At 50.9% G+C, this 26,604-nt stretch overlaps 1 protein-coding gene across 3 annotated transcripts in view; it reads left to right on the forward strand.

The window, feature by feature from the left end:
- The window catches only part of KSR1 (kinase suppressor of ras 1), a 147,746-nt gene extending 137,177 nt beyond the window's left edge, over positions 1-10,569 (forward strand). The window contains exons 18-21 of one of the 3 annotated variants that reach the window (XM_082442295.1): positions 564-699; positions 2,097-2,230; positions 5,025-5,105; positions 7,035-7,438. In XM_082442295.1, coding sequence (XP_082298421.1) covers positions 564-699; positions 2,097-2,230; positions 5,025-5,105; positions 7,035-7,113 — 430 coding nt within the window. In that variant the 3' untranslated portion in view covers positions 7,114-7,438. Of the gene's footprint in view, positions 1-563; positions 700-2,096; positions 2,231-5,024; positions 5,106-7,034 lie in introns of all 3 variants that reach the window. The other 2 variants (XM_082442296.1, XM_082442294.1) reach the window with 2 other exon arrangements.
- The last annotated feature ends 16,035 nt before the right edge of the window (positions 10,570-26,604 follow it).

Consider the following 26,604-nt stretch of genomic DNA (forward strand, 5'->3'; position numbering starts at 1 on the left):
TGTTTTACACCTCAGTTCCCCTCCCCACATTTCGGTTACTCAGTAGCCCCACGTGGCCGCCAGGTTGGACAGGGTGTGTCTAATGGAGAAGGTCCCATCCAGGTAAGTCGAGAAGCGCAAGGGGACTTGGAGGGTCTGAGTGACGGCCTCATCCCGTAATCTCTCGGGGGATCCTTCCCTCGCGGGTGGTCTCTTCCTGGCCTGACCTTTAACTATCATTTCCTAAGCACCTGCGTGTGCCAGGCCCGGGGCTGGGCATTCCTGTCACTCCTCAGACAACCTTGGCCATGGGCAGCTACCCTACGGAGGTTGAACGGTTATACCGGGATCTCTGTCCAGAGCCCGTGCTGTCTGAGACCTCCTGCCACAATGGGAGCGCAGGGCCCCGGGAGGAGTCAAAGCGTTCCCGGAAGCCTGGTGGGTGAGGAAGGCAGGAGGGGGATGCTGGGTCCTCCTGCCGAGCTCCCGGCATCAGGGCAGCAGGCACCTCCGGGGTGTGAGCTGAGCTGAGCTGAGCCGTGCCGCCAGGGAGCTCAGGCCACGTGGGTGGGTGGTCTCCACAGGACCGTTTGGTATGAGCTGCAAGCCAGAGACTGGCCCTTGAAGAACCAAGCTGCGGAGGCCCTGATCTGGCAGATTGGAAGCGGAGAGGGAATGAAGCGAGTCCTGGCCTCCGTCAGCCTGGGGAAGGAAGTCACCGTAAGTAGCCCCCCAAGCCCCTGCACTGGGAGAGGAAGGTGGGATATAGGGCAGGCGGCTGGCTTCCCTTCCTTCACTCACCTGAGACGTGGGACCCAGAGGCGGATGGGTGGCAGGCAGGCCTCTTTGCTGCCTCTTTCACCACCCCACTGCTAACCTTTAAAAAGGAAAATTATCTTTAAAAAAAAAAGGACAGGAAGGAAATAAAGATAATGGTTTTGATTGAACTATGAGATAAGCTAATAAAGCCTGTATGTTACTTACTAGAAAGAAGATAATAACAAATTTCACTGCATAAAGTACAAACAGTAGGGCTGTTGTCGTGTCAGATCTTTCTCCTTAATGTTGTTCTCGACCGTTCGAGAACAAATCAAGGTTTCCACAGCAGATCTGTTTTCAAGGTGCCAAATCATAATACGGTCGCTGCCCTCACATGACTGAATATCATTAATGGTGTCTCTGCATTGCAGTCTGTAAGTTCCCCCGCCTGGCACAGTGATACATGAATGAGCCCGGGGGGACGGTGTTCTCAGCGCCGTCAGTGTTTACCACGTGCTCATGAGTCAGATAGGCCTGGAGCAGACAGATGCCAGCCAGGATGTTGATAAGTAGCCCCAGTAGGTACCTGGGCAGCATAGCACTGGAAACGTCTGGGGGGACCACCCGGCACTCATCCAGGTGAAGCACTAAGTAGGCTGTGAGTTTCCCGGCGGGGTCACCATCTGCCCTGTTGCATGAGCACCTTCTGTCTGGTCGTGCGTGCAGGCCTGTCTTCTGAATCGAAAGGCCGAGGGGTGTGCTGTGTGCACACGTGAATCCGGAGAGTAGGCAGCAGAAGGCCAGAGCGAGGAGGGCTTTGCCCCGACTCGGGGCTGTCAGGACAGCTGTTCCGTCGACTCTCACTGCTGCCCTGTACTCAGTCCTTCTTGACCCTCGCAGCCTCCATTCCTGTGACGCCCCCAGGCTCCTCCGCCATCGCAGCCTGGCCAGCCCTGCACACCTTCCAAGCATCTTGCGTTTCACCTGTCAACACGCTGCCTTCCACTTTCCATTCCAAACATCCGTGACCCCGTTTCTGATCTCTTTCCTATGACCTTTCATTCGTCTTTGTAACTGTTATTCCAGGGAGGTCGAGGAAGGAAGGAGGGGAGGGAGGCCCATGCCCTTCATTTTAACTGGAAGTGTGAGAGCTCTTCTCAAATTCAGTTATTTCGCGGCCCCACTCCAGCCATGGCCAGTCACCTCAGTGTCGGCAGGAGAGTGAGGCGACCACCAGCGGGGGGGCGCTCGGGAACACGGAAGGGACCCAGGGCAGAGTGCCCCGGCCGCGCCCTGCCTCGCTCCCCGCCTCGCTCCCCGCCAGCTCTCACGTCCTCCAATGCCGGCTCGCTTTGCAGGAGATCCTGTCCACCTGCTGGGCCTTCGACCTGCAGGAGAGGCCCAGCTTCCCGCTGCTGATGGACATGCTGGAGAAGCTGCCCAAGCTGAACCGGAGGCTCTCGCACCCCGGGCACTTCTGGAAGTCTGCCGAGTAAGTACCCCTCGGAGCCAAACCTGCAGCCAGGCGTCTCGGAGGGCACTGTCTGCTCTGTCTGCCCGAGCCTTTGATCCAGAGAACCCCCAGAGCTGGTTAGCCAGAGGTCACTAGTCCCCTCGCCCAAGGGATGTCGGCGTTCCGCTCATCACGTTTATTTAGGAGACTCTTTCATAGGCCAGTGTCTCCCGTTCTCCTCCGTGGAAACCACATCACTGTTACCAGCCCAGTGCTGACGCTGGGCCCAGGCTAGGCCCTGACAAGAAGGTTCTGCCTGCTGTACAGCCCCGCGTTAGCCTGGGTTCATAACAGCTGATTCATTTTGCTGTGCAGTAGAAACTAACACCACATTGTAAAGCAACTATACTCCAATAAAAATTAATTTAAAAAAATAAAATTTCTGGGTTAAAAGGTTAAAAAAAAAGAAGGTTCTGCCTGGGAGGGGGCCAGACAGAGCTTCACCAAAACCAGCCGAGCAGCTGTTGCTTAAAATGGCACAGAGCTTTCTAGCCCCCAGATTAGCCACCTGTCACAGGGACCGCACCGCCCGGGTTTATGTGCTGCTTTGACACTGGGAGCCCGTCTCCTTTCTGTGTAATCACATAATCCTTTGCAGCCCTCCGTGCTGGGGTGGTCTCCACTCCTCTCTTCTGAGTTCTGCCTCATTCCCTTTTTTCTTTGTCCCTCTGGCTCTCTCTTCCAGAACACTCAAAAATAGACCTCTGCCCTGCCTCTGCGGGAATCTGGGCAAGTCCTTCCTTGCTCCCAGCCTCAGCTTCCACAGCTTTATAGAGTGGGAGCGTGGGCAAACTTGTCAAGGGCCACGTGGGAAATAGTTTAGCTTTGCAGGCCGAGAGGGAACCTCGAGTGACGGCTCCTTGTCACTGGGATTTGCAGGGTGCCCAGCGGCGTGCAAAGCGATGACACCACCACGTACAGTCTCTGTCACGACGACCCAGCTCTGCTCTTTGGTTCAGGAGCAGCCACAGACCCACAAACTTGCGGGCTGGCTGGTTCTAGTAAAACATTATTTATGGATGCTGAAACTTGAATTTCATGTAATTTTCACAGGTCATGAAATAGTCTTCTTTTGATTTCTTTTCCCCCCCGATCATTTGGAAAGGTAAAAAACATTCTTAGTTTGTGGATCGTACAGAAACAAGAGGCAGGTCACACGTGGCTGGCCTCCTGGACAAGATGCATGGCTTTGAACTTTAAGGTGTAAGGCACTTTCTATCTAGAAGTGTCGTCTCCCACAGGCCCAGGACATAGAACAGATAAAGTGGGGCTTCTCTTGGTGGGAGTCAGGCAGTGGCAGGGGGCGAGAGCCTGTCTAACCCCTACACCCAGCGTAGCCCCCGGAGAAGCTGCACCCGGATCTCACACCTGCCCAAGTGTGTGGTGGCAGTGGCACTCCTCTTGTTCTAGAAAGAGCCAGATTTTAAGTATTTTAGGCTTGTAGGTCATATGGTCTCTGTCACACGTTCTTTGTTTTGGTTTTTTATTTTTTTGACAGCTCTAAAATGGTCACAACTTTTTTGTAGCCAGATTTGACTTACACCTAGTTTGCCAGCTCGTTTTGAAAGTAAACCAGACCAGGCGTCGAGCCGCAGGTGAGGAGAGGCCCGGGCTGGGTCAGCCCAGCAGAGGGTGCAAGGAGGAGAACTTGAAGAAATACAGCAAAGTTGGCAACTTAGGCCAGTTGGAGGGACAGTCTGAGGAATGACGATTTGGGTGAGGGAATGCTCTACCTTATAATGTGAGATTAGATTCAGTATTTTGCACTTAAGATGGGTCAGAGTCTAATACAAATAGGGGGTAACAGGTGTTGCCATCAGAGGTGTGGGTTTTACCCAACCGTTGCTGACAGCTGTGCCACACCTGAGGCGACAGGCCGGGGCCGGGCCTCCACCAGCACGGAGTTGATAGTTTAATTAGGATAAAGACAAGCAGACGTACACTGTAAGCCCTCGGAGCAGGACGCTGCCTTATCACCTCTGTATTCTCAGCTCTAAGCACACTCCCAGGATGTAGTAATTGCTCAATGAATATTTGATGGGTGATGGGGATGAAGGAGGGGTTGATGACAATATACTGAGTGCCAGGCAGAAACTCAGCGTCTGTGGGCACACTGCCCACCGGGGAGCTGGAGGAAGGGTCTCCAGAAGAGAGGGGTCATGGGAGCTGGGTTTTGGGTGGGAGCCCGGGCATCTCCTGGACTCTCAAGAAGTTCAAGGATCTGGTTTGTCAGACCTTGGGCAACTCGTTTAGCACACCAGGCCCTGGTTTTCTCCTCCACAAAAGCGAAGGCTGCACTGGGGACGGGGCATGGAGTAGGGGCTGAGGAGTGGTACGGGTATTCAGGAGAAGATGATTCCGGATTCCCGAAAGGCCCCAGAGCCCCACCTTCCCATTCCACATGTGGGACACTGAGTCAGAAATGGGGGTTGTTTCCTGCCCAAAGTGATCAGTTTTAGCCCCTTCTAGGAAGGAATGCCAGCATACCTCAGTGAGTCTGTATCAAAGCTTCCCGTTCATGATTTTTACTTCTACACACTCAAGCCTCTAATTCTCATTTTCTCTTTTCTTTTCCATCGGTCTTGTCGCTTTTTTTTTTTTATTTTCGGGGGGGGCGGTGGCGGATCCGCTGGCCTGGCCTGTCGTCTCCCCCTCTCCCGCCACCCTGATTCCTGTGGCCCTTCCTCCACCCGTCCACACTGGGTGCCCACCTCCATCACCTGCCGGACCGCGCTCCTCCCACGCCTGGCAAAATGGTTGCGGGTGTTCCCAGGCGCTGGCGGAGCCGCTACTACGGGAAAGGACGTTACGGTCACCCTGACTTTAAGAACAACTGTCCAGTCCTGGAGGAATAGTGTGTCTTCTGCTGGTTCCCTGATTCTCTGCCTGTTTGCGGTTAACCCTTTGCACCTCCTGCCTCCTGTTCTGTCTCTGCATCCAGCTTCCCCTTCTTGGCATGTTGTATCCCCATAAACGAAAGTGAAACTCTGGCAGCTCACATGGCCACCGGCAAGGGCCCTGCAAGCTCCTGTTTCTCTCACTGGGCTGAGAGCAGACCCACGGCATGTGGCAGGGCCTCTGTCCACACACTGGCAGACGATGGCTTATCCGTGGTGGGGAGAGAACTCAGATCACTGGTCTGAGTCCCCAGGATCCCCTCTGGCCAGACTTTAAAGAAGAGAATGCAGGGAGCAGCAATAGTAAACTCCGAGACGTCGATTTTGATGGTCAGGGGCTGAGGGACAGTGGGCCTGCTGGTCGACCTCTGTACAGAATTCTGTGGCCATGTCCCAGGGGCGAGCTTGGGGGAGGGTCTTTGTGCCAGGCTCCCTTCCAAGCTTGCTCTGCTGCCAAAGCCTGGAATGGAGTGGGGATGTCCCTTTCTCTGTCTGCAGGGAAAGAGGGGTCCCTGCCCTGTGCCCTGGCCAGGCCTCGGCTGCTCCCCTGCCCCCTCCCCGAGGGCTCGGGTTCTGACGCTGCTCTCCCCTCTTCTCTTTCCTTCTGTAGGTTGTAGGCCTGGCTGCCTTGCATGTACCGGGGCTTTCTTCCTCCTAATCCACGCTCGGCACCGTGACTTCTACTCGAGCTCAAACAGCAATGCGGGCACTAACCCAGGGGATGCGGTCGCTGCCACTCTGGCCTTCTCTGCTGAGACTTCTTCTTTTGCTTTGTTTGTTAAAACTGGCCCTCGCCCCGCTCCGCGGCCTGCGTGTGCCTGAGTAACTGCTCTCCATGGAGGGTCCCCCTAACAGCACCCCCAGAACCGCCTTCCTGGACTCAACTTCATCTCTCTCTAGCGCTTCTTCTGTGGGGTGGCCCTGTCTCCCTACTAACAGCTCAGTGAGAGAGATCCCCCCTCTCCCTGGTCCCCCAGCACACCGGCCCCCTGTGGGGTGTGTCCGCAGGACAGGGGTCGGGGTTTTGCTTGGCTTTTAACCCGTGGGGATCTTGTCCAACACGGAGTGGAATGATTTCAGAGCTGCCGGGTGGTCCCCTCTGGAGGGCTAGGGTTGTGACACCACAGGTTCTGTTGCCGTGAAAGACACCAGCTCAGAAGGGCTGTGTCCTCGGCCACACACCGGGGAAAGCTGTCCTGAAGCAAGGGGGTGGGACCTGTCTCCAAACAGTTTCACTGGTGGAAACGTTTCTGCCCTCTCCCCCCTGCAGCATTACTCCCCTTCCATCTGCCCAGTGCAGACGGAAAGTACCAGACCCCGAGCCAGCGTTCGGCAAGAGTGTGGCTGACAGGTCACCCACAGGTCCTCCACTGCTTACCAAACGCAGATTCCTGGGCCTCCCCAAGACCTGAATCCGGGTGTCTGGAGGCAGATGCTGAGAACCCGCATCTCAGCCTGCTTCCCAGATGGCCCTGACGCACCCCAGCATTTGGGGACTGTTTCTGGAAGGAGACTGCAATGCCACTCTTAGTACTGGCGGCTGGGTTTCTCTTCCTCTTCCCTCCCAGTTCCACTCGGAGCAAGAGCTTTCCCGGCTGCCAGTGAGAATGAGCCCACAGCGGTTACTGGGCATGCGGGGTGCTGGGGGTTCCAAGACGAACAGGCCCCTGCCCTCCAGGAGGGAGTGCAGCCGAGGCTTAGCCCCTGGCCAGGTGGGACCAGGAGCAGCTCTGCCAAGGCCGTTGGCCTGTATCATCATTCCCACTTCCTGGTGGGGCTGGGTCCTCTGCTGAGCTTCTGGAACTGGCCCACTCATTAGCTAATGCTGCCCAAATTCTGATCAAGACCAGTGGGGCTATAACTCTTGTTTTTGTTCCTCTTCGCAGTATTAACAGCAACAAAGTTGTACCCCGGTTTGAAAGGTTTGGCTTGGGCATCCTGGAGTCCAGTAATCCAAAGATGTAGCCGGCTCTGCCGTTTTCCTGACATTGTATTTCCTTCTTAAATGGGTTTCTAAAACATCCAAGCAACCACCACAACAAAAAAACAACCCTCTTCAAAACGCCAGCCATCCTCCTAAGTGCTGCGAACCAGGAGCACGAGTCCTCGGTTTAGACTGTTCTTCCATAAAAACACTTGGGTCCCGGAGATGGAGCCGCGCCTGCTGTTTCTTAAAATGACGTCACCAACAACCAGACCTGTCCCGACAAGACGGCAAATGTTTACATGTATGTTTCTGCAGAGTTGGACTTGTACAATAGGTGATAATAAAAACCGTCTGTGCAGAGGTCACTGGCACCGAGGGCAGAAGTGGCCGTCCCCTCTGGAGGACCCTGTAGGAGTGAGGCACCCACACTGGTTCAGAGGAAGAAAAGCATCGTGTTTGTGGCTGTTCCCCAGGCAGGACGGTGGGGGGACCACAAGGTTTGACCCGGCCTCTGCGTTGGCCCTAGATCCCATCTCCCCTCGTCCTACCGAAGGGCCGCTGTCCCTTCCTCCTCTTGCAGAGGACACCCTGACCAGGAGCCGAGCTGGATTATGAGGGTCGGGAGTTCACAGAGAGCTTGGGTTCACCCTTGACCCTTGTAATCCAGTCCATACCTGCTGGAAAAAGCAGAGACATAAAATCCAAATAACATCTGGACTGATCCAGTGGTTCCCAGCCAGGGTTTCCAGTTCCTGGGAAGATGTTTCTTTCGTGAAGCCCGCAGGGGAGGCACCAAGAAGATGGGACTAAGGGCTTCGGCTGTTTAGAAATATCCCAGTCCCTGACTGACATTTGACCCCAGAGCTAAGGCCTAGCCCAGCAGCTGCGTACACCATGAAGGCTTGATCCATGAGAACAGGGAAAGTAGGGGGAGGGAGAAGTGGCAAGCAGAGGGTCCCTGAGCCCACCCTCCTAGCCACAGGGTGCCCTGGCCCATCATCAGTCTTGCCAAGGTTCCGGAACTGCCCACCTCTTCCAGCCCTCAGTCCTATTGAAACCCCTTAGCCCACTGCTGACTCCTCCACTGCCCGTGTTCAGAGCTCTTAGCCAAGGTGGGAACCACGTGCCCCTCCCCGCTTTCACTTAGACCCAGCTAGCAAGCTCCCGACCTTCAGAGTCTTCCCAAGCGCCAAGTCAGGCCTCCTACTTGTGTCCCTTTGAACCAGAGAAGGGGCCGGGTTTGGGAAAGTCCAGGATATGACAGTGTCCTGCCTGTCCTCATTAGAAGCTGACACCTAAAGAGAAAAGTTCCAAATGGCAAAGAAGCCCTTCAGTGAAGGTTACGTCATCGTATCCAGCTCCAAAGCCAGAAATGATCGAGGGTGATGAAAGTGGAGAGGAGGTTGTCTTCAGACCCAGAACCCGCGTCCACGCTCAGAGCCGCCGAGACGGGGAGGCACGTGGCCCTCCTACCCCGTTTACGTAGACCCGTTGAGCCAGGCTCCCAGCCTGGAGTCTGGCGAAACATCATACGAGATGGGCCGCTTTGCCTGGAGGCTGCGGGGCTGCCTTCCTGGCTCTGGGCCAGGCACCCCTCGGCGGCCCTGCCGAGACGGCACAGCCCGGCAGCCGTACAGGGTACCGGGGCCTCCACGGCCATCAGCACCTCAGCCCTTCCCGCTCAGGGTGTGGGGAGGAAGACGAAGGGGCTGTAAACCAACTGGGCTCTGCTCTGTGGGTCTTTCCTCCTCTGTGGGACTCTCCGCGTCTCCCCATCATTCCTCTGGCCTCTGGGTCAGCCGCTCCTGTGATCGCCCCTCCCACAGCCACGTGGGGCGTGACTCCGCCTCTGGTTGTCAGGCTCCTCCCCCCACCCCGACATTGGCGCCTTCCCGGAGGTCACAGTTCATGCCTCTCACCTTTCCCCTCTGAACCCTTGGACGTGCAGGTGGACCGAGGGGTGGGATGGCAGCTAAGCAAGTCAGGCTCACCTCACGGCCCACTGAAAGTCAGTCTGGGTTTTGTTTTTTTTCCTCGGGGCTCTCACACTCTTGGGTCAGTTTAGAAAGCTTTCATGGAGCACCTACTGTGTGCAAGTGCGGGGAGCCCGGGATGGGAGCAGTCACAGTGCCTGCCCTTAGGGGACTCATGATCTGCCAGGAACCCTGAGGGTGGGACTGGGGCCACCCCCTTCCTCTCCCGGGCCCCGGGATGCCTTCCCACGCTCGGCCTGAGCCTCTGCGCTGTCTGTCAGTTAAGAGAAGCACCTGAGGACCCCCCCCCAGGTGGCCCCCCCCCCTGTCTCTACTTAAGTGACTGTGAATTGAGTTTAGGAAGGCATGCCGCCCTTCCGTGTGCTCCCCCCCATGCCCGTCTGCCTTGGAAACACATGAAGGACAGCAGATACTGTGAATTCAGCCCTCACAGCCAACTGTGAAAGGGATGGAGAAAGCCGGGAGGCCTCCTGGGCGAGAGCTCAGGGGCTGTGGAGGTCCCCACGGGGTCTGAGAGTGGAGCCCAAGCTTCAACCCTTCAGCTCCCCGCCCCCCTGCCACTTCCCAACCTCACCTCCAAAACCCTGGGATCTGTCCCTGCTGCCTTTAAACACGAGAGCCACAACCCCTGCGTCTCCGTGCAACTCGAGTTCCTGAACCCTGAGTTCCCCACCAGTTGTGAGTGGCGTGTAGCTGACCGCTCCGTGTCACCAAATTGAAGATGTGTGCAGGGCCTGGAATCCCTCTGCCTTCTCATGGCATTTCTTTCTGTGATCGCCGAGGGGCGTGGCATGCCCTGTAAGCCCCTGGTGGTGGTGGCCTGTGTTGATCTGGGTGCCAGGTGGAGACAAATGTGAAGCTGGTTTGAGAGCTTGTGTGATGCTGCCTGGTCAGCCAGGATTTCATCCGTGTGTGCAAACCCAGCATCTTCTGTGGCCACGAGGCACATACTTGCTTTTTTGAATGTGATGTAAAATTTGTACAGTAAAAGTTTTTATATTTTCTATCAACTGCATTTGCCTTCCAGAAATGCTATTAATTTAAATTAAAACGGTTAGTATTAACAGACGTGCGCTATCAGTTTTTTTGCCACTGGCAAGAACACTGTGCCACGCCCAGCCTGGGTGTCTGGAGTCTCTGAATAAAACTGTACCAAGGTGGGGCTTCCCTGGTGGCGCAGTGGTTAAGAATCCGCCTGCCCATCTAGGAGATACGGGTTCGAGCCCTGGTCCAGGAAGATCCCACGTGCTGCGGAGCAATTAAGCCCGTGCGCCACAACTACTGAGCCTGCACGCCTAGAGCCCACGAGCCACAACTACTGAAGCCCGCGCGCCTAGAGCCCGTGCTCTGCAACAAGAGAAGCCACCGCAATGAGAAGCCCGTGCACCGCAACGAAGAGTAGCCCCCGCTCGCCGCAACTACAGAAAGCCCGTGCGCAGCAACAAAGACCCAACATGGCCAAAAATAAATAAATTAATTAATTAAAAAAAAATACTTGTACCAAGGTATCTGGGGCTTGTGTCTGCTTGGGTCGGTTCCAGATGACTGTGTGGGGTGGGGTGTGTGCGGGGAACTGCTCAGATGGATGGCATGGGAGAGCAGGAGGGGAGGGGGCAGGGTGTTCAGACCCCCTCTGGGAGCTCCTTCCAAGGAGAGAAGTTGTGCCTGCACCTCAAAGGCAGATATCTCTAAACAGATGGAGGAACGGAGACAGAAGAGCATCAAAGCCCGTGTCGCACGGAGGAAGGTCTTCCAGCCCCCAACAGTGACAGCCCATGAGCACACTCAGACCAGTCGCTGTCTCCTCTGCTCGAAGGGCCTTTGCATTATGGAAGCCTTGGGGGGTGGGGAGTGGTCATTTATCTAAATCTTATTTCTAGGAGCCTCTCCTTGCCAGTTATAAAGAGAGACAGGTAAGCAGGAGGTCAGGGTAAGCAAAACAGATGGAGACGAAGGGGGACCAACATCCTCTGAGCCAGGGAGGCGCTTTCTACACATCATCTGACCTTAATCCTGTCCTCACAGCAGCACCATGGGGTAGGAACTGTTGCGATGTTTCAGCTGAGGAGGGTGAGGCACAGAGAAGTTAAGATATTTCCCCAAGTTGGCACAGTTGGTGGGGGGCTAGTCTGGGACTTGGGCCATGGCTTGACTCCAGAACTTCCTTCTCATAAGAAGTTGGGGAACTTATTGGCCAGACATTTATTGAGCACCTACTGTGTTCAAAAGATGGTGCAAAGTGCTGGGACACAGATAAAAAGTAGAGACCTTGCCTTCAGCCAGTGAGTGGCTCCAGGAAGGGGTCCCTCAGTCTGCCTGGCAGGCTTCATGGAGGAGGTGACCTTGGAGCTGACTTGAAGGGTAACATGCCTGGTGCATATAAGCAGGAGGAGACCATTTTACTTTGAGCAAAGGCTTAGAGGTCTGGGAATACAGGGTGTGCTTGGGAAATGAGGAGTATTTTGGCTGTTCGTTGTGAAATGGAACCTGGGGAGTAGAAGGAATCTGGAGAGAATCCTGTAAATGCCGAGCCAAGGAGTTTAGGCTTTAACATGGCAGCCCTGGGGAGCTATCGAAAATTCTTGAGCAGGGGAGGGCCGTAATCAGATTTATGTTTTAGGTATATAGGATGGATAGAGGCAGGAGAGAGAACGAACAGAACGTTGATCAGATGAGTGGGAGAGGTGAGCTTTTAGGGTAATATCGCAGATGTCTGCCTTTGCGGGTGATGGAGTCATTCACTGAGAAGGCGAGCCTGTGGGCGGGCAGCCGGGTTGTGCTCGGAGGGCATCCAGGTGAGATCTGAGCGGGCAGAGGGAAGCCAGGAGATAGAGCCTGGGACTGCTGGCTCTCACTGAAGCCCACGTGTCTTTTCTTCCAGCTTCTGTTCTTGGAAACAGGTGGACCCACTTCCCAGCCTCCCTTGCAGTTGGGTGGGAACGTGGGACTGAATCCTACCCAATGGAAAGTGAGTGCCTGGCCCATAAAACCCCTCACAAGCACCTCTCATCCTCTTTCCCTCTTGGTTGGCAGAGCGGAGACCTCCCGGGGCAACTTGGGAAGCCACGTGTTAGTGGATGGCAGCATCCCAGCGGTCTGGGTGTTTGCATGACTATGGAAGAGGCCACCTGCCACCTGCCACCTGCCATACCTGTCCGGGACTGGAATGTAAGCAAGAAGAAAACGACTGGGGTTGAGCCACAGTACATTTTGGGGTCTGTTGTAGTTGGGTTACACTAAAATTATATTCTTTGGAAAAAGTAATTGCAAGCAAGTACTGAGACAATTCTGGACATTGTGCTTATCATAAGACACGTATCCGATTTAATCCTCATAATAACTCTAGGAGGTAGGTACTCTTATTAACCCATTTTATAGTTGAAGGGACAGGCCCATAGAGGTTATATCACATGCCCAAGTTAGTAAGTGGCAGAGGCAGGATTCAAACCCAGACTTACCTGATTAATACCTGGAATCTTAAAAAAATAAATGTGTATTTGTTAGATGTCTTTATATTAGAAAAGTCACTCAGACCCATTGCAATGTCAAACATTACTGAAATGACAGGAAAAATGTTAAACCTTCATTCCCTACCGCCTCCCCCCACCCCCCAACACCTCGTTCTAATCCCTATCCTGAGATGAGCAGTGTTAAACTTGGAGTCTTTTCTTCCTCTCTGCTGCATATAAACATGGTTTGGGGCTTGTGGTGGTTTTATTAAACAACGACATCACATACATGATATATATGACATATATACATTGGGTTGGCCAAGAAGTTCCTTTGGTTTTCAAGTACAAATAAAAGACACATTTTTCATTTTCACCAAGAACTTTATTGAACAACATATTCACCCTTTTGTTCCACTACCTTCTGCCATTTTTCAGGCCACCTCATAATTCCATCTTCCCAAAACTTTTTATCTTTTTGGGCAAAGAACTATTCCAGGTGTCTTTTACAGTCTTCCAGGGAATTGAAATTTTTTCCATTAAGGGAATTTTGTAAAGACCAAAATAAATGGAAATCCGAAGGTGCCATGTCTGGTGACTATGGCGGATGAATCAGAACTTCCCAGCCAAGCTGTAACAGTTTTTGCCTGGTCATCAAAGAAACATTTGGTCTCGCGTTATCCTGATGGAAGATTTTGTGTTTTCTGTTGACTAATTCCGGACACTTTTCGTCGAGTGCCGCTTTCAGCTGGTCTAACTGGGAGCAGTACTTGTTGGAATTAATCGTTTGGTTTTCCAGAAGGAGCTCGTAATACAGGACTCCCTTCCAATCCCACCATGTACACAACATCACCTTCTTTGGATAAAGTCCGGGCTTTGGTGTGGTTGGTAGTAGTTCATTTCCCTCGCCCCACGATCTCTTCCGTTCCACATTATTGTACAATATCCACTTTTCATCGCCCATCACAATTTGTTTTAAAAACAGAACGTTTTCATTACGTTTAAGTAGAGAATCGCATGCGGAAATACGGTCAAGAAGGTTTTTTTCGCTTAACTTACTTGGAACCCAAACATCAAAGCGATGAACATAACCAAGCTGGTGCAAATGATTTTCAGCGCTTGATTTGGATATTCTGAGTATGTTGGCTATCTCCCGAGTGGTATAACATTGATTGTTCTCAATTAATGTCTCAATTTGATCGCCGTCAACTTCAACTGGTCTACCCGCCTGGGGAGCATCGTCCAGCGAGAAATCTCCAGCACGAAACCTCGCAAACCACTTTTGACACGTTGGACCAGTCACAGCCCCTTCTCCATACACTGCACAAATCTTTTTTGTGTGTTTCAGTTGCGTTTTTACCTTTCTTGAAATAATGAAGCGTATATGCCAAAAATGTTGCTTTTTTCCTTCCATCTTCAATATTAAAATGGCTACACAAAAATTCACCAGCTGTCACATACAATCTAACAAAATTGTTTTGAATGAAGTTAAAGACAACTAAGCGCTACTAGAGCCATCTTACGGAAAAAACTGAACGAACTCTTTGGCCAACCCAATACATAAATCTCATGTGATATACAGCGTCACATAAATATATTTTTCCCTGAAACTTATTTGTGAATAGATCAGGGGCAGCCCTCCCAGTTCACGCATGTAGATCTAACTTAGTCTTTTAATAGCTGCATGGTAGCCCACAGCACACATAGCCCATGGTTTATGTAACTAGTCCCCTCTGAGAACCACTTTTCATTGAGATCATCTACTTAACTGCTGTTCCCATTAACCTGGTTTCCTCCCCGTGCCTCTAGCCCGCCTTCTCTCTCTTCGGTACACATATACCCAATATACCCAGGCCCAGGAAGGCTGAGGCCGGGCAGTTGGTGTTTCCATCCTGGCTGCTCCACGTGTTTGGACTCTGCCCTCGGGCTTCATGAGTTTTCTTCATAAAGTTTCTGGAGCCCGTGCACACTCTAGGTACAGTGGCTTCACCAGTTTTAACTATTTCATGGACATTCTCAAGAGACCCAAACCTTGCCTGGGTTCCAAGGAGTCATCCCAGGAGGTAGGAGGGGTGAGGGACAGGAGACCCATGGGGGACAGAAGCCCTGAGGCACAGAGGATATGGGGGCGCGGGGGTGTTCCCGGAGGCCTTCCCTTCCCCTCTACCTAGTAAAGCTCCCTCCCCCCATGCCCTCTCCCTCCCCTGCTCTGCAACCTGCCCAAAGTCTCTGGGAAACATGGCAAAGGGGACAGTGTCAACCAGCATTTACATGGCGCTTTTCAATTTATGTGGCACTTTGATGTACACTATCTCATCCTATCCATTCAAGAGCCCCATGACTCGAGAATTGTCCTCTCTGTTTCCAGATGAGGGGACTGAACTTGGAAGTTGTTAGGACATTCAGCCTTCACTTCTCACAACTCAGAGGACTCCACCTGCAGGTGTATTTTGTTTGACCTGCAGAGTTTAAGAAATATGTTTCTAAATGAGTTGCTAGCATTTAAAAACAGGAAACATTCACAGAAAAATCTGAAGTTCTGCCTTCTTTGGGCAATACTGGGCTGGTCTTCCCAGACGCAGCCATCAGCTGCGGCTGAGCACAGCTGCCCCCCACGGGGCTGGACAGCCTCTGTCCTGCTTAGTTCCTGCTCCTGCCGGTTGCTGGGGCCTGTGTTTCATTGCCTAGAGCAAAGAGGACAGGGACACGTTTCCTATACCTATCAAAAGTGAGAAGGTGACATGCTAGACTGAGGGGCCCAGGCATTTCATCCAGCCCAGGTATACCCATTACTTCCCTGGTCCCTGTAGGCAAATGAGATATTCAAAATATGTAGACACCCACCAATCAGAGGCGACGCTGGTCGAAAAAGACCGGGAAGTCCACAGGTGCGAACTGGCAGAATATCAGCCCTCTTCTGAAGGCCAGTGGTCCTCCAAGTGGGGTCTCAGGACCAGCAGCATAGCATCCCTTGGGAACTTGTTTGAAAGAGAAATTCTCTGCCCTCAACCAGCTATACAGCGTCAGGAACTTCGGGGGTGGAGCCCAGCGATGCGTTTTAAGTGTTTGTGACCCTGAACCTGGTCTGAGTGCAAGAGAGGGATTTTGGTTGATTTTGTTTTGCTTTGTTCATTTTAATATAAACTTCTGTTAAGTCAGGCTGGAGATACACCTCCACCTTCTCTTTGTTCTTTTATACTCCCAGGGACACAGATGCTAAAATGGCAGGAGGGCAGGGGACAGACTTTGGTAGTGTAGGGAAGGAATATCTTTACCGTCCTAGGTTCTTTTGGCTGGTCTAATAATTAAATCAGTGTAAGACAAATTAACAGGGGAAAAGTTTAATCTCGTACGTATGGGAGCCTCACTTAGACACAAGAGGCTCAAAGACAGTTGGTCAGTTGGGGCTTATATGCATCCTGAGGTGGGAGAAGCGGGTAGGGGTCTGGGGCGTCAAAGGGAATTCACTGGAAGATGGGAAGAACGTTCACCACGCCGCGCAGAGACAATGGGACCCCACCCATCTCCCCAGCTTCCCACCCCCAGCCCATCCTCTGCAGTTCTCTCTGTTGAGAGCTCTCTTCCTGGACCAGGCTTTCTGTCTAAATTCTTTTAGGCAGTTGAGCAGGAGGTGAAAAGGTCTTCCTGAGTCGTTTTAGGCCTTGATTATCTTCAGCTCAAAATAATCCATATGCCAAAGTGGATGCCTGCCCTGAACCCCATCAGTACCTCTAGCATCTTGGGGGGAAAACGCAGAGTTGGACACAAACAAGGCAGGCCAGGCCAGGACTGGGGCAGGAGGGCCAGCCAGACGCCATGGCCCCCATGACAGCCTTGAACCTGCTGGGTCATGCTCAGCCTGGGTCCTTGGATACTGTCTTCTTCTTCTTTTTTTTTTTTTGGCCACACCGTGCTGCTTGTGGGATCCTAGTTCCCCAACCAGGGATTGAACCCACACCCTCAGTAGTGAAAGCACGGAGTCCCAACCACTGGACCGCCAGGGAATTCCTGGATACTGTCTTCTTTTCAAGTAAATTTCTGGGTTATTTTATCCAAAATGCTACTTAAGGCCTGTTTTGGGGTAGAGCTGGGAGGCGTTAAGACCCTGACTCTCTTATGCCGAGCCATGAGCACAAAGGGGGAAGGGAAAGGTAATCCAGTGGTTACCATGGTTACCATGATTACCAAGAGCACAGCCAGGGTGGGAGGGGAGAGACACACTTGCTCTCCTGGCAGTAGTGGAGGGCTGTGTGGGGGAACAGGGAGAGATTTGTGAGAGGCAGAGGGGCTGGGAGGAAGGACAGAGGAGAGAGGATGAGTGAGGCTGGGTTGGGTGGGGAGAAAGAGGCTACAGGGTAAAGGGCAAAGGCAAAGGACAGGGTCTAAGGCCTGGTCCCCTGCTTCCCCACCCCCACCCCCAGCCCAGTGAGGACTGCCCACCTTAAGCAGAGACAGGATGCCGTGGTCAGCCTCCGTGTGCCCTACGACGCTCAGTGAGGCCGAACAAACAGAAACATCAGAGTTTGGAACAGAAAAAGGTTTATTGCAGGACCAAGCAAGGAGAACAGGTGGCTTGTGCTCAAAACCCCCAACCTCCCGGGTGGCTTTTAAGGAAGAGTTTTTAAAGGCAACATTGGGGGTGAGGGCTGCAGGGGGCGTGACTTTCTCCTGATTGGTTGGTGGTGAGGTAATGGTAGTGTTCCAGGAATCTCATTCATCAACCTTCTGGTTCCAACCAGTCTGGGGTCTGAGCATGTTACCATCCCCCTCCTGGGTAGGGGTCTTAATTCCTGCAGAACAACTCAAAGATGGTATCAGATTGTTATGCATATCCCTTGAGGAGGAACTAGGATGCTGTATTATTGCTGAACTGTTGCAGGAAGGGGGACCCCTTCCAGGGCCTAAGAGTGGGCTCTTGTCTAACACTTGGAAATGAATTTTCCAAGGAGATACACGTGCTGACAAAGCAAGAGACTTTATTGGGAAGGGGAGCCCTGGCGGAGAGCAGCAGGGTAAGGGAAGCCAGGAGGATTGCTCTGCAGGGTAAGGGAAGCCAGGAGGATTGCTCTGCCACGTGGTTCGCAGTTTCGGGTTTTATGGTGATGAGATTAGTTTCCGGGTTGTCTCTGGCCAATCCTTCTGACTCAGGGTCCTTCCTGGTGGCAAGTGCATTGCTCAGCCAAGATGGATTCCAGGCAGAAGGATTCTGGGAGGTTGGTAGGATATATGAACTGGCGTCTGGTCTCTCCTTTTGACATTGCCCAAATTCTTCCTGTTGGTGGTGGCTTTTTAGTTTCGAGTTCTTTATCAGGACTTCCTGTCTCAAGATAACTCATGCAAATGGTTACTGTGGTGCCTGGCCAGGGTGGGTGGTTTCAGTCAGTGGCTCCCCTAACAGAACTATTGTTTCTTTTGGCCGTGCCACGCAGCTTGCAGGATCTTAGTTCCCAGACTAGGGATCAAACCCGTGCCCCCTGCAATGGAAGTGCGGAGTCCTAACCATTGGATTGCCAGGGAATTCCATGCACTATTGTTTTTTGATTGCTTTTCCTTTGTTTCTGCTTTCCCTCACTTCCCTACTTAGTAACTGTTGAGTCTGCTCTTTGGAACCAAGGGAAAGCCTAGGAGACTAACGTCTTTTTTTACAAACAAGAAACGGGATCAGTTTTTATGATGTAAATAAAATCAAGTGGTTGTTTAGAAAATAAAAAAATTTAAAAAAAGAAAAGAAAGAAAGAAACAGGAGTCACAGAGGGGCTTTTGTACCCAGGAGGGCCCCACAGAGTCCTGAACAGTTTCAGCGGGAGGTGCGGCCAGCTCAGGTGACACTGCCACGAGAAGCTGCCCCCAGGTAGAGCCAGAAGGCAGGTTTCCAAAGTTTTCACCAGCAACAAAGACGCAAAAGGCTTGTTATCAATTTATCTTTCGAATTTGTTAAAGGTTTCCACCTGCAAGATTTAGAATATCTCACAGGGAAGGAGTGGTTTATCTGGGTGTGTCTGCTGCATTTCTCACTTGCCAGGTAGGAGGTGAAACTCAGGCCAGGGAAGCTGTCATCACCACCCATGCAGGTGGAGAAGAAACTGACCACGAGGAGCAAACGTGAGGAAGAGGGGCATGTCCCCGCCCCAAACAGAGCTGGATTGTTCAGCTGCGAAGGTCAGTGGGGGTCTGTGCCCCAGTGCCAGGATTATTTGCGTGGCAGAGGCTGGTGAGTTTGTAAGCATTGCCTGGCTGCACACCTTCAAAATGTGTTTGCTCTAGAAATGAATGAGCAAGGGTGGGAACTAGGAAATTTAATCATCAACACTGGACATGCAAATCGCGCTTTGATTCCATTCTCACAGGACACGTTCCTCCACGCGGATGAAGGCTGGATTTGGCAAATTTAACTCAGATGAGAAGAAAATGTATTGCTGAATCTAACTATTTTGTGGGACTTAAAATGTTTAGGGGTTACTGTGGACAGATGTAGCGTTTGCAAAGATTTGTACGTTTTCCCTTAAGCTGCAGTGGGATGAACTAAGGTGAATCATTACCTTCTCACTGTAGTCTGTGCTTTCTGCTTCTGTGTCCGTGGTTTTGTGACCTCCAGGTTCCCCAGTTATGGGGACTTGGGGTGGGGGGTGGCTTGTTTATAACTGTGACATTCAGGATATTTTCCCTAATGATTTTTGATATGACATCTGGCTGCGGGACTTTTTGCCTTTCTTGATAGGCCATTTTTATCTTTTGAGGAAGTGCTAACCAGAGGCAATGGAAATCTGCTTACGCAGGGCCTGAGTGAAGGTGGGGGAAGTCAAAGATTAACCAGGGCAACTTGAGATCCTGGTGGGAGTCCCTCTGTCCTCCTGTTCATCGCTCATCGAAGCTTCCACGCTGACTCGAAAGCAGTAGGGGGAAGGAGCATTTTGCAAACAATGGCTGTGTCTTCAGCCCACTGTTTCATATCTGAAATCTCCTAATTATCTCTGTGCCCTGAAACCGCGTCTTTAAATGCTACTCCGTTCAAGCAGGTGCATGGCCTCTGCAGGAGTAGATGTTTCCAGAGTTGGGCACCAGAGAGAGGACTTACCTGGGGTATCCTGGAAAGTGCTGGCAGGTGTTATAGGCTGGTTTGTGGAGAAGAAGGGAGACAGGGAACTGCAAGCTGCCAAGATGAAAATGACAGCTGTTAGAAAACCGAAATTCCACTGAGTAAAATTGAAGATCTAATTGGCTTTATTCAATGATTCATGAATCAGGCAGCATCCTCTGTTGTAAATAGAAAGAAACCAATGGGTTGTTAAAATAAATAAATAAATAAATAAAAGGAAGGTTTTTATAGGCAGAAGGAGTGTGGGGCAAGGGAGCTATTAACAAAAGCTAAGAAAAGACTGTTTCACACCCAGTCACATTCTTTTGGGAGCAGGGCAAGGGTCACTCATGCGGACTGCTTCCTCCTCCCAGGATGGAGAGGGCCCAGGAGACAGATTACCTCCTGGGTACTGACCAGAAAATTCCAGACTGGCTGATTAAGACTACATTCCTGGGGAAGGTCAAAACTACAGGTAGGTCAGGTATTACATCTAGGTTTGGTATCATGGGCTTTAGCAAAAGTGATGCCATTTTGAGCCTGTGGTTTTCTCTTTAACTATTCACCACTTTTGAGCAAACTCTCAGCCTAACCAAGAGATGAAATCAGAATTTAAGACATTATCATCACTCTCAGCTACCGATCTATAGTCCCCACGGCTTTGTTGACCCTTGGTGTGGTATCCAGAGGGCATGACGTCTTTGCTTAATCCTCATGACATTTGTAACTGAACAGGACCCTAGGGGGCTTCCGGGGACAGCTGCAACCACCTCATGTCTGTAGTAAAACTTTAGCCTCCTAGGCCTTCCCCAAGTTCCAAGGAATAAATTTAATCAGAGAAATGAGAAAAGGCAGAAACAAAGGAAAACAGTCAAGCAAGACAAAATAATAATAGTTTAGCCATTAAACACAGTCAAGGACTTTTAATTCCTCCTCAAGGGCTATAGATAATATTCTGAGCCATATCCTTTGAGCTGTTTTGCAGATATTGAAACCTGCACGAGGTGGAAGAAGTTAACTGTATGCTGCCCACGAGCACGTACGTAGACCCCAGACTGGTTGGAACCAGAAGGTTGATGATGTTGACTCCCGATTACCTCACCACCAGCCAATCAGAAGATGTCCATGAGCTGATCACACACCCTGCAACCCTCTCCCTTATCCTGTCTTTAAAAACCTTTCCCTGAAAGCCATTGGGGAGTTTGGGTTTTTTAAGCACCAGCTGCCTGGTCTCCTTGCTTGGTGCCCTGTGGTAAACACTTTCTTTCACCACAACCCGGTGTCAGTAGATTGGCTTTACTGCAAGTAGACAAGCTCTTAGTGAAGGCAAATCTGATCTAGATAGTTATAGATAGATCGGAAACTTTGGTGATAAATTCAATTGAAAGATTACCTTCCTTAGCAGTGGCTTGGGGGATACAGATGAGGGCATTATTTTTCCAGGTCAATGCCAGAGGAAAGGAAAGGAAAAGAAGGAGAAAGGGTTTCATGTTTAGTTAAAGTATGAAGTCTTGATCCATCATCTCGGGCAGAAGCAGTCTTCCTGAATGTCAGCGACTTCTCTTCCTCATCAGTTTGATTTGGAGGTCTCCAGCCCTTGTACAGGACCGGGTGTTAGGTGGGTCTTCTTCAGCTGTGAGAGTTATATCCAAGGTTCAAGTCCCTGGGGCTTGACTGCCATCTGCATAGTTGGGAGGACCTGGTACAGTCCCTTCCTAGGAGATTTAAGGGCAGTCTTTGCTCTTAGTGATTCCAGATCAGATGGTGGAAGACCACTGGGAATGTTAATTTGTTGAGTCATAGCCAGCTGTTTGAAGAAACTAGAAGAATTCAGGACCCAGTCCAGTTTACAGGTATATGACAAAACCTCAAAGACAGTTAACAGCACTAGAATCTAATGTCTACAAAGGTGCAAATAAAATTATTCCATGAATAATCCAGTTTTTCCCAGCTGTCCCAGCTTAGAAGTGGCTTCTGGAACACTCTTGCCCATTGTGCCAACTCACCTGGGTCCAGTACAGAGATGCAGGGTCTGAGGTGTGTCACAAAGGAATTTGTCCCACGTTGCCTGGGACCCAAAGTGGAGAAGAGCAGGTCATTGGAAAGACAGAATGATCTTTCTACACTCTCTGTAGAAAACATGTCAAATCTTCATCGCATGAAGAAGCAGAGTATGAGAGTATGCGGCCCAAAAGTCAGAAAGTATTATAGTGCCAGGATATTAATTAATAAAAATATTATTTTCCTGGATTTTGTGATGTTTGGGGTATTTGTCAACTGCTACGTTTCGAATATGGTGCCCCCCACAAAATTCACATGACCACCGTCACCCATTTCGGCCACCAGTAGTTTTTATTTATGGAAGTGGTAATGGTTTTCGTTTATGATCATAACATAAAGTTTGCTTTTTAAATAAATGTTAATAAGTTTGTTTAAAGGAAATTGGGAAGTAAGGCTGGTCCCAGGCTAGTCACACAAAGACTGAAAGCAAAAGCAGCTGTGTGTTTGGTTAATCAGCTGATACAACACTGATCCTTTGCACGTCCGGTGCTAAATGTTTGCTCACATGGCTTCCCCAAGGAGGGAGTGTGACCAAACAGTGACTTTGAGTGCGCTGCATTCCGTGGGGCTGCAAGTTCTTCTATTCCTTACCCCTGCCACCCATGGAAGGGATACCACCGACCCTTCACAACCCAGCACAAGGGCCACCTCCTCTCTGAATTCTCTCAGGGCCTCACCACACGCAGGTCAGATACGCGAGGACACAGATGGAATCTATAGAGCGCTCATTGTGCGCCAGGCATTGACTAAGTGCCTTACAAGCCTTAGCTCATTCAATGCTCACAACAACCATGTAAAATAAGTTCTCTTATCAGCTACATCTCACAGATGAGGAAACACTGAAGCTTAGAGAGTGCTGAGGGGCAATATTTGCCACCCCAAATGTGTCACTTTGGCATGAGGATTCATTTAGGCTGATTCTTTTTAAGAAACATAAGACGTGAAGTTTTTGTTACCGCCCCTCAGCTGCCGCAGTTTGTAGAAAAAGGGCCTGTTCCAGGAAAAGAGCCGTGACCAGTGTTATCTGCAGAAGAACGCGGACTAGGTGGGGTGAGGGAAACCCGGCAGGGCCTAGAGAACAGAGTCCGCTCTGCGCCCAGCAAGCATTTATTTACCAAACAGTCACCCTCAACATCCTCTTCTGTCTTTAGCTGAAGGTGGTATTTAAGGTGAGAGCTTTGACCATTACGGTGAGTTAGTTCTCCTGGGTCTCCCCATGTATACGTGTTGTTAAACTTTTGTTAGATTTTTCTCCTGTTAGTCTGTCTCATCTCAATTTAATTCTTAGACCAGCCAGAAGAACCTAGAAGGGTAGAGGAAAATTTCTTCCTTCCTCAACATCCATGCTGTAACCTGTGTCAGAATTTCCTTCCACTTTAAGGCTGAATAATATTGCATTGTATGTAGAGACCACATATTGTTTACCTAGTCGTGCATCGATGGACACTTGGGTTGCTTCTATCTCTTGGCTATTGTAAATAATACCATGACCACGGGTGTACAAATATCTCTTCAAGTCCCTGCTTTCAATTCTTTAGGATATATACCCAGAAGTGGAATTGAGGGATCATACGGTAATTCTATGTTTAGTTTTTGAAGGAACCTCCATACTGTTTTGCGGTGTCGGTCTCAGCCGACGTAGTAATGCTGTTTGGGAACACCTGGGGGCACACACGTGGGCCTTTACCTCTCATGCGAGCCCCACAGGCCTTTCCCCAGCTGGAGCCAATGCTGTGGCTGCACATGCCCTTCTGCTTCTTGTTGCGACTGCAAGACCCAGCTCAGCAACAACTATCAGGGAGCTTTGAAAAAACAAGGATGATTACTCTCAGGTCCTGAGGGCCACACAGCGAGATCAGCCAGTGGGGAGGAGTGGGTGATAGTGGAGACCTGGGGGTCCACCTTTATTGTGGTCCAAGGGTGGGGTGGTTAGGCAGGAACTAGGGGGCAGGAAGAGAAATGTGGGGTCACTCACACAGTTATCTAGGTTCCCCAAGGCTTTCTACGAAGGGGAACTTCATGGGTGCGGCCGGCCTGGGTGCTTACCTAGAAGCTGTCATACAGCTGGCGATGTGTTTATTCAAGATGGGTGTTTGAGGGCTTCCCTGGCGGCGCAGTGGTAAAGAATCCGCCTGCCAATGCAGGGGACACGGGTTCGATCCCTGGTCTGGGAAGATCCTACACGCCGTGGAGCAACTAAGCCTGTGCGCCACAACTACTGAGTCTGCGCTCTAGAGCCCGTGAGCCACAACTACTGAAGCCCGCGTGCCACAACTACTGAAGCCCGCGCACCTAGAGCCCGTGCTCCACAAGAGAAGTCACCGCAATGAGAAGCCCGCGCACTGCAACGAAGAGTAGCCCCCGCTCGCCACAACTAGAGAAAGCCTGTGCGCAGCAACGAAGACCCAGGGCAGCCAAAAAATAAATAAATAAATAAATAAATTAGTTAATTAATTTTAAAAAAAGATGGGTGTTTGAAATGGATGCTTTGGCAATCAGAAGCTTAATGCCAGGCACTTAGGATCAGGCATGTACACTACGTTTCCCATCGCAGCCTCACCATTTTACTTTCCCACCAACAGCGCAAAAGGGCTCCTTTCTCCACATCCTCATCAACACTTGTCGTTTTCTGGTTTTTTGATAGTGTGAGGTAGCCGACTCATTTTGAACAGATCCTATGGTCTACAGTGCAGAGAATAGAGAGTCTCAGACAAGTGTCTGGGACTTTGACACTTAAGACCTTAACACCAGAGCCAGGCCCTGGGAACGGGTCGCGGTGATGGCACGATGATGCCAGGCTGCTGAGGTCAACAGTGCCAGGCACTGGGTCTTGAAGACACCTCCCTACTTCTCCATTCGTCTGAAAACGCATTGGCCTTAGGGTTTGGCTGTTGCCTCTCCCTGCAGGGCAGGAGCAGAGGGCCCTGGGCCCTCCTCTTTGGGCTGGATTCACTGTGACTTACTTCCAAGGCACATGGCGAAGCCAAAGTGTGTGTTTGCTGGAACTCTAGCTGTCCCTGTGTCTCCCTGGGCTCTGGGAGTTTGGGAGGGGTTATTTTTATTTTCTAATTAATTAATTAATTAATTGGCCGAGCAGGTCTTAGTTGCGGCATGCGGGATCTTCATTGCGGCACTCGGGACCTCTAGTTGCGGCACGCGGGCTCTTAGTTGCAGTATGTAAGATCTAGTTCCCTGACCAGGGATCAAACCCAGGTACCCTGCGTTGAGAGCAGGGAGTGTTAACCACTGGACCATCAGGGAAGTCCCTTGGGTTTTTTTTTTAAAAAAACCAGTACTTTATTCACGTAAACACACAGATCCTAGTCTGCTGGATGAGTTTTTACATTGTAAACAGCTGTGTGACCACCATCCAGATCAAGATCCAGGATGTTTCCAGCACCCAGAAGACTCCTTCGGGACCCTCCCAGTTGGTGCCCCCCACGGGTCATCACTATTCTGACCTGTTGTTGGATTTTATGTAATCAGAATGCTCCCAGCCTGTGCTCACTTGTGTCTGGCTCCTCTGCTCAAATGTGAGGTTCATTGATGACCTTGCCTGTATCTGTGGTCCCTTTTTATCGCCGAGGTCTGGTCCATTGTAGGCATATCACCATTCGTTTTTCCTTTCTCCTGCTGGTGAACATTTGTGTTTTTTTCCAGTGCGGGGTTATGACGAGTAAAGCTGTTGTACACACTTGCATGTATTCTCACGTCTCTTGGGTAAATATCTAGGAGCAGAAAAGCTGGGACACAGGAGGGATAGATGTTTGACTTTACTACGTATGATCTGCCAAGTTTCCAACGCTGTAGGATTTTACACTCCCACCTGCAATGAATGAGAGTTCCAGTTGCTCCCTATCCCAGTCAATGAGGAAACGGTCCCCATGTCCCTGGTGTCAAAGAGGATTGCAAAGAATTTCCCCTTCTTTTCCTCCTTTCTGCTCCAACTGTGCCATCTGTCCCTTAAATCCGGTCAAATTCTGGTTGATCCAGGCATCTAACGGGGATGGAGGGTAGACAGAGGAGGCATGTGGCCTCAGTCTATGGGAACATCTCAAAGAAGTCAGTCTTTGCAAATTCTGGGGCACTCAGGCAAGCACAAGAAGGGAGAGAGGTGCAGACACGTGCACAACCCCGGGGCACCTGCTACCCACGTGGTGCCTGTAGGACCCTTAGCTGCTCATCCAGGCTTGACCGCGGGGCCCTGTCTCTAGCACATGGTGAGGACCTGCTTGACTTCAGGTAAGTCTATTGTCACTATGTCTTTCCTCCCTGCCCCCCTCCCCGACCCAGCTGATCCTGAGTCTCTGTTTCAGTCAATCATTTCCTTTAATAAGGTGCTGGAGCCAATTAAAGGCAGTTTATTCAATATATTGCCCCCACCTCCATGTCACTTGGAATGTTCTGTTATGTCCAAGACTTCTCCACTCCCCATTCTAAAGCCCAGAATCAAGGGAGAGAAGAGAAGAGAGAAATTCATAGAGAGGAGGGATCAGAAGCTCCCAGGGCATCATTATACACAAGAATAAGGTAACTCCATTATGAGGTTTTCTATTTGCAAAACATTTCTTTCTACGTGATTATGATTATTTTTTAAAGATTTATTTATTTATTTATTGGCTGCACCGTTTCTTAGTTGCGGTACACAGGATCTTTTAGTTGCAGCTTGCGAACTCTTAGCTGTGGCATGCATGCAGGATCTAGTTGCCTGACCAGGGACTGAACTCAGGTCCCCTGCATCGGGAGCGTGGAGTCTTACCCACTGGACCACCAGGGAAGTCCCGATTTTTTTTTTTTTTTGCCGTGCAGGCGGCATGCAGGATCTTCATTCCCCGACCAGGGATCGAACCCATGCCCCCTGCAGTGGAAGAGCAGAGTCCTAACCACTGGACCACCAGGGAAGTCCCTACATGATTATGTTTTTATATGAGGAATAGAATTTTAAAGGGG

This window comes from Balaenoptera physalus (genome assembly GCF_965194825.1).
Source record: "Balaenoptera physalus genome assembly, chromosome: 20".
NCBI classification, from domain to species: Eukaryota; Metazoa; Chordata; class Mammalia; order Artiodactyla; family Balaenopteridae; genus Balaenoptera; species Balaenoptera physalus.